The sequence below is a fragment of the Dunckerocampus dactyliophorus genome, chromosome 7 (genome assembly GCF_027744805.1).
Source record: "Dunckerocampus dactyliophorus isolate RoL2022-P2 chromosome 7, RoL_Ddac_1.1, whole genome shotgun sequence".
Lineage (NCBI taxonomy): Eukaryota > Metazoa > Chordata > Actinopteri > Syngnathiformes > Syngnathidae > Dunckerocampus > Dunckerocampus dactyliophorus.
This window is the reverse complement of record NC_072825.1, coordinates 16,744,261-16,752,502: the sequence shown is the minus strand read 5'-3', so window position 1 is coordinate 16,752,502 and position 8,242 is coordinate 16,744,261. Positions and strand designations below refer to the sequence as shown.

The following is an 8,242-nucleotide window of genomic DNA, read 5'->3' as shown; positions in this document are numbered from 1 at the left end:
GCAAAACGTCAGAACCAATCAGATCTCCCCTCTGTGGGCCACTCTGTGCTGACATCACAAGCTGCAGTGGGCAGAGTTCCTGCCATGGAAGGAGACCAACAGACCTTCTGCTGCCAGCAGGGTGGCGGTGGCCCAGGGCAGCGTGCTGATGGCCAGGTCACCCTCCTCTTCGTCCTGCCTGGCATGAGCACTGCGGGAGGGGGAGGCCGGCAGGATGGCACTGTGTCAGAAAAAAGCCTTTAGACGTGTCAAAAAGCAAGCACAGCTAGGGCAAGATGCTTGGAGAGTGTGATGCAGAGAGCCCACTGAAACCTCTCGGTACACACATACCAGTTTCATTTATCAAAAATCATGACATGATTCATAACCGGATTGAGTGGATGCAACCAACAGCAATGCCAAGAAGCGCTACTAATCTTTTGCTGTAGAGTGAATAGTGTTAAGGGCGCTAACTTTTTAACAATATAATATGCCGCCCTCTTCCTGCTCCGAGCACGTAGCATTAAATATATTTGTTGTCAGCTAATGATAGGGATTTGACAAAGTTTAACTCCTAATGTTAGCTATCACTGAATGTATAGCCTATCGTAACAACAGTGACAATTGCAAATTGTCGGTCGCTTCTCTGAGACTGCTTTTGTGTGTGTGTGTGTGTGTGTGCGTGCATGGACGGTATGTGCAAGACAGCTGTGAGTGCCAGTCATCTTATTCGGGCCGAACGCAATTTTTATGCAATTTAAACTGCCATTGTTAAAAGTACAGACATGTTTTGGTTCAGCCTGTTCTTTGAAACGACTAATAGTAACATATGCCAGCCGGTGGTGTTCTTCTTATATTTTTTGGTTTAAAAAAATGTAATTTGGAGTGAGTTGCAAACAATTATTTTAAATTGAATGTCCTAAAAAACACTTGAAATCTGATGTTAATTTTCCCTTAAAGCACAGGACGCATGCAATGGTGTAATGTTTCCTACGTTTTAAGTGGTCATACTGTTTAAAGTACAAACCTGTAGGAGTACTTTACCTTATGGTGTTTTTAAGGAAAAATAGATCCAAAATGGTGGTGTTTTGGCCATTTGTTTATATGAAAACAGCAATTTGGAGGCTGAAAACAGATTCCAAAGTGAAAGTTTTGGGAAAATTGCAAAAATAAGTAATAACAGCTCAAGTGGTAATGGTTGTCATTTTTTTAAATCCTAATTTTAGATTTGTATTGTGGTGTTGGTGTGGTGTTGGCTGCTTCAGTCCCCCCTTTTCCCTGCACTTTGCGTGCCATTCCCCTGCCCCTTTGACACTCCCCATCGGCCATGGCTGTTGCTAACTCTTAGGCCCATTCTTCTCTAGCCTAGACTGACATTTACGTTATTTGTGTACAAAAAATGTGTTTACTAAAACAGATATGCAGTACTGTATCATTAAAAATAATGCCCTGCGATTGGCTGGCGACTCGTCCAGGGTGTACCCCGCCTCTCGCCCAAGATCAGCTGGGATAGGCTCCAGCCTATCTCTGCGACCCTAGTGAGGACAAATGGCATAAAAAATGGATGGATTGATGAATTGTGTGCATATTCTACCATATGCATTACATACATTCGTACCTTCACAGGTTGAATGTAACTGCTGACTTTTAGTGAAGTCCTGCGCGTGGCAAAAAAACCCGAAAAACAAACAAACATCAAAGCATGATGCTAAATAGTCCATTAATGATACCCAAGAGAATGTTTACAAGTTTGCACACAGGGATCTTTTAAGATTTGTTTTCTTTCACAGAGCTGAGGGCAATGTCATGCAAAAAAGAACACACACTAATTAGTATAAAGCATATACTGTGGATGCCTAACTTTTTAGAAATGATGACTTTCCTTTTTCAAAATCGCCCCTTTCTGGAATACATGTACATGAAGGCTTAGTGACGCATACTGTAGCTGGAATACAGTGAAGTAGCGAGGGCTTACGGTACTTTTGTTTACGATTTCCCACATAATACAATTATCCCCACTGTTTTGTTTAATCCGGGGGTGTCCAAACTTTTTCCACCGAGAGCCACATACTGAAAATCAAAGGATGCGGGGGCCACTTTGTTATTTTAAGGATTTTTTTAATTTTGTAGACAAAACTGTGCATTATTATTGTTATTATTATCAATATTTGAGCTTATTATCTTTACATTTTGACTTTGTTCTCTATTTTTTTTTAAATGTTATTTCCACTATTTGCCGTGGGCCAATAAAAAAAACAAGCTGCAGGCTGGAAAATATCTGCCGGGCTGCACTTTGGGCACCCCTGGTTTAATCACGTAAATACTATTCACTGGTAAAGTAGCATAGTGTAGCATGTATTGAAAGCAATCTACTGACATCACATTCCTGGGAGGATATCAAGTTCGTGAAGTGATGCTGAAGCTGATGGAAAATGGAAAATATTGGTGAAAACAAAACTTGATCAAATGAACTGAAGTTACCAATAAAGCTTGCTGTGATACTTTACCACAGATAGGAAACAACCTTAAGTTATATCGTATCAACTAAGTGGCACAAAAGTGATGGTAAATCACGACAGAAGCATATTTTTTTGAACGTTGACGACAAGTTCTGTGAATTTCAAACTCTATATTCATGACTTCCTGCAATAATCAACAACCGCAATCATTTATCAATGCAATCAGTCCATCACTTGCATCAGACTATTTGTTCTTCTAATAGTTTACCCAAACAGTTGATTTGCCGTGATTGATGTGCAGTGTGTTTATTTCCGAGGTGGCGACCTGCTTCTCTAATCCTCTCACGACCTTTCTCATGCAAACGTGTCTAAACAAGCAACATCAGCCGAGCGTCGTCTGGCCCGCCACTCTTGCAAGAGTGGAGTGTACGACTCAAAGGTGTCCCATTATCACACTAATGCAGCATGATTTGAAATCTCAGTCTCGTTCCCTTTGAACTGGGGAAGTGGAGGAACTCCAGACTTGAGGAGGTGACAGGAGAAGAACAGTTGAACACTTCCAAGTTGATTCTTGAATTCTTTGTGCTTGGATGCAAACAGCGCTTCTTCTTGACCCAAACAACTACTGCCTCTTTGAAATCCACACAGCAATTTAAAACTTATTCTACTCAAGGGGTCCTACAGTATTCTAACATGATTTACAGCTCCCTCGACCAAAATGACTGAATAGTTTCACTTCTTTTTACCGCTTTTATGACTTCTTTTTGTCTTTTGATGACAAACTTTCCCTCTTTGCAGTCATCTTGAGCACCCGTTGGTGTGAAACAGAAACTCCATCATGGACTGCTCACTATTTGTTCTGTGTAGCTCTTGCAGATTTCTCACATTTCACTACTTTATTATTTTAGCGTAGGTAAAATTTAAAGTGTGGGGATGAGTGCTCTTTATTCCTTACTTCTACCCACATTGGATTGGCTTTCTGTCTAACCGGAATCGTAATTCACAAATATGTCAAATAAGTTAAAAGAGTTAAAAGCAAAGTTAAAAGTTCATCACTGAGGTGAGCTGGTTGCAGCAATGCTGTGCTATAAGTACTGCAAATGAAAGGAAATGTATGCAAACACACTGAAAGTCCCTCTGATGTCTGATAAGTGAGTATGGATGAGGAGCAGCTTTGCTCATCCACCCTCAATGTGATGCTAAGGATCCTCTGCCCCTCCCTACAGAGATGGAAGAATGTGATAATAGGCTGCTTATCTGGGAGTTGTGGCCACAAGGAAAGAGCAGCTGATGGGTCCAGCACATCTTCATGTCACATAGAGTGAACTTCTATTTAATTTCTATTCTTTTCTTGCTTCCTCATCTTCTGTTTGGACCAGGAGGGGGTATCACCTGGTAAGTAAATGGCTCTGTGTTATCTCTATAATATTAAACCATCAATTATTATTTTAACCTTTACTATTTTAACCGATTATTATTTTAAGAATTCTAATTTTTTAAGACGGTGATTTAATCATGTTTGAAGTATGATTGTTGATGTATTTGAGTTTAGTAAAAATAAATGTGTTACAATGACATTTCTTTGTGGTGTAGCCTGTCTGATCTCAGGAACATCACAGGTTTCCTCAAATGGAAAAATAATTGCCTATTTCCCGTTTTCACGTCAGGAAATCCGCTGGGACCCGAAATCGCATCAGAAATGGAATGAATCCAAAATCATTAAGTGTGTGAATAATAAAGCCGAGGATTAAAAGCAGCATACAATTACATAGAAAGTGAGAAATTCATTCATTCATTCATTTATTCACTCACATACTTCGCTCGACTCTTATGCAGGGCTGTATAAACATTTAAATATATGCAATCCAATATGAAATACGTGTTTACTGTGCAGTTTCAATTAGTAGGCAATAGTTTCTTTCTGTGACACGAATAGTCGTGGGCGAGCTGATGATAGATTTCCACCCAAATCCAAGTTTGTCATGTGATTTACAAGAAGTTATCTTTGCATTGCTACGTTATTTCCAACCTAACCTGCCTCGAAAATATCAATTAATTCATTTTATGATGTTAGTTTTGTCATATGATTCTATTTCTCACATATTTTGACTCTCACATTTGATTTGAAAGCTTGAGATGATAGATGGGGTAGGTTCGGTTTCAGTCAGCGCCACACCCCCACGTGATCTTTGTCTTTTTGTCTTTTACGCCCCGTCTTTTACATTGCTTGATATTATCATTGTGTCTTTAGGGTGGGGAAGAAGGGCCCCGCAAAAGTTCCATCTCTGGCCAAAGTGTGCTGATTAAAAATGCTCGGTGCTGAGGGGGAGACTTCGGCGGAGGAGAGGCGCAAGTCTCCGCTTGCAGGGGCCGAAGAGCCGGCCTCGGGCAGCCGGTACACGGAGCATTACTTCATCCCGGCTACGGCACCCAAACCCGCCACAGACACAACCACCCCCTGCTCCTTCATCCCCTACGCCCCCAGCGGGACCGTGTACACCCCGTCCAGCACAGCCAGGTACCCGGCCTCTCTGCACCTGAGCTCCGTGGGGTTCCCTCCACCCACAGGCCCGCGGAGTCACTTCAGTCCGGCCTACCAGATAGGACAGAGTCCCGGCTGCCTCTACCCGCCTTACAGCGGCTCAGGCCCGGCTCTCAGTAACATCACCATCCCGGCAAACGGGCCGACCATGAGGGCCCAGGTCTATCTGTGCAACCGGCCTCTCTGGCTCAAGTTCCACAGGCACCAGACCGAGATGATCATCACCAAGCAGGGCAGGTAAGCTGACGCCACCGGATCTATTAAAATCTATTTATTCTAATTCTTATTTTAAATGAACAATTGATGCACATTGTAAATGCATTTCAGAAGCATATATTTAATTTAGAAACGCAATTTGCATCGAAAAAAATATTACAATAATATGTTTTGTTTGTTTGTTTGTTTTTTGCAGGCGAATGTTCCCATTTCTGAGTTTTAACATAGCAGGTTTGAACCTGACGGCGCACTACAATGTGTTTGTGGAGGTGGCCCTGGCAGACCCGAATCACTGGAGGTTTCAAGGGGGCAAGTGGGTCACCTGTGGGAAAGCAGACAACAGCAGTCAGGGTACTTTTTTGTTTCATTATACAGAATAATTATAAATGTTTTTAACACTCTTAAATGTTACTTTGAAATGATTGATCATTTTTATTTCCCACAGGGAACAAAATGTACATTCATCCAGAATCTCCAAACACAGGGGCCCACTGGATGAGACAAGAAATCTCCTTCAGCAAACTGAAACTCACCAACAACAAAGGGACTAATCACAATATTTCACTGGTAAAAACACCATCAATTACATCCCATTCACACTGTTTGATTAGCATTATAATATATGTTGCATATCCACATGATTGATTCTTCTTGGGACATATTTTATAAATATTATTTTAATTTGCTTTGGCTTGTGACTGTAGAAAATAAATGCACACAAATATGCGTAGACTTTATGATTCATATATTTACATTATAAAGCCACCTTTTGATTAATTTCAAATGCATATCAAAATTATTTGAACAATATGACAGGAATTATTTTATTATAATTCAAATTTTCACAGTCCTTATGCAAATTTGGACCAATATATGGACATTTAGACGTTTTTAGTAACATATTTTCATAATACATAATTACCAGTTATGCATTTCCCCAACTGTGAACAGCCAAAGGACACATTTCTGTTGCAAAATAAGCTTATAAACCGCATCATCTTTTCTAATCATATCTATTAATGTCCTGCAGATGATAGTCCTGCAGTCATTGCACAAGTACCAACCCAGGCTGCACATTGTGGAGGTGACGGAGGAGAGCGTGGAAGACATCAGCACTGACCCAAAAACTCAGAGCTTCACGTTTCCAGAGACCCAGTTCATAGCAGTCACTGCCTACCAGAACACTGATGTAAGAAAAAAGAACTAAAAACACACAAAGTCTGCACTTGTTTGCATGTTAGATGTGGAATTGCTTATTTAAGCATATTTCAGATGTGAACGTTGCAAGTGCATGTATTGTTTCTCTTGTGTGTGATGATCACATCTTATTCTTGTATTTTTATTTTTAGATAACGCAGCTGAAAATCGATCACAACCCATTTGCCAAAGGATTTAGAGATAATTATGACTCGTGAGTATTCTTTTGCATTTTTTCCTGCTGCATAAGGCTATTTTGCAACACAAATAATTCTGTTTTCATTATTTGTTTTGGACCTCAACATGGTTGTTTACAGTGTACTTGACCTATTTTATCATCAAATTGAAAGTATTTCATGAACATATGTCTTCAGGATGTACACGGCTCCAGACAATGACCGCCTCACCCCTTCTCCAACCGACTCCCCCCGTGCCCACCAGATTGTCCCCAGTGCTCGGTACACCATGCAGCCCCTCTTCCAGGACCAGTTTGTCAACAACTTTCCCCAGAACCGTTTCTACAACAGTGAAAGAACCGTCCCTCAGACCAGCAGCCTCCTCTCTCCTCAGTCAGAAGATGCCTCTCAGAGATGGTTTGTCACCTCCATGCAACAGGGGACTGGCAGCAGCACCAGCCACAAGCTGGACCTGACACCTTATGAGGGGGAATACTCCAGCTCCCTGCTACCTTATGGTATCAAATCCCTGTCCATGCAAACATCGCATGCTCTCAGCTACTACCCGGACTCTCCTTTCAACAACATGTCAGCCGGGTGGGGCTCCAGGGTGGCGTACCAGAGAAAGGTGACTCCGAGCCTGCCTTGGTCTCCAAGGCCAAGTCCCACGGCTGGTTTTCCAGAAGACTCAGACAAGGTGAAACCCCAGGTAGAAGATGAAGTGAATGGTGGAGGCCTGGTATCTTCCTGGGCAGAAACACAGCCATCTTCTCTTTCTCTAGACAAGGCTGATTCCTATACATCTGCCTGCAAGCGAAGGCGTGTGTCTCTAAACGGGCCCAGCACAGAGGACTCACCCGCTGACATTAAATGTGAGGACATGATCTCTGTTGGCAGTGGCTGCTTTAGCAAGGACGCTCCCTCATCCAAAGGAATGGCAGCTTACTATTCCTTTTACACAAATCATTGAGCATATTGTCTCACACATACAGGATATGCTTTATGTTTCATGCACACACTCAATTTGTCCCGGTTGTGCTACATGTCTTCTATGTTTATGGTGGCAAACGAAATGTCAAAAACACATTATTTATTAATTTAAACAGAAAAAAATCAGAAGAAAGAGTTATGACAAATAATGTGTATTTTTCCTGCATTTAGGGCTATTTGACCACAGAGGGATATATGCAGGTATGACATTGGACTTTGATAGCGTTCAAAGCATTTAAGTTAGGTTTAACAATGTAAGTTTCATTCCGCATACATTGCGGAATCTGCCTTTGCACTGAGGTTTCCTGTTTACAAATTATTTATTGTGAAACTAGTGCACTGTGAAATGTGAGGAAAGTATGCTGCATATACTATACATTGGTTGCAATGTTCACGTTTGCTATTAAAAAAAGCATATGTGCTGTACGAAAAAGCTGAGTGCTTATTTAGAACAATATTGTATTTGTTTGATTTCCATACACTATAAAATATGATGTAAACTAATATACTACACTGTCTTTTCGATTAGTTTGACCACAATTTACAAGCGTAGGAATAAAATGCATTGATTTGGTGGATTGTGGCGTACTCTACTGTTGGATTGTTGTAATTACAGCTAATACATGCCTTCTACTGATGCCTGTGTTAAAACAATAGATGTCCCTACCGTATCGAATAAGTCA

At 41.2% G+C, this 8,242-nt stretch overlaps 1 protein-coding gene across 2 annotated transcripts; it reads left to right on the top strand.

Annotated features, from left to right (window-relative positions):
• The first annotated feature begins 3,711 nt into the window (after positions 1–3,711).
• Positions 3,712–7,984, top strand: eomesb (eomesodermin homolog b). Of its 2 annotated transcripts, none has more exons than XM_054781845.1 (7): positions 3,712–3,833; positions 4,690–5,217; positions 5,393–5,547; positions 5,642–5,763; positions 6,227–6,385; positions 6,546–6,607; positions 6,768–7,984. In XM_054781845.1, exons 2-7 carry the CDS (start codon positions 4,748–4,750, stop codon positions 7,537–7,539), a joined length of 1,740 nt encoding a protein of 579 aa, XP_054637820.1. In that variant the 5' UTR covers positions 3,712–3,833; positions 4,690–4,747; the 3' UTR covers positions 7,540–7,984. The 2 variants fall into 2 exon arrangements, with proteins under 2 accessions (XP_054637820.1, XP_054637821.1); XM_054781846.1 differs by lacking the exon at positions 3,712–3,833 and adding an exon at positions 4,153–4,213.
• The last annotated feature ends 258 nt before the right edge of the window (positions 7,985–8,242 follow it).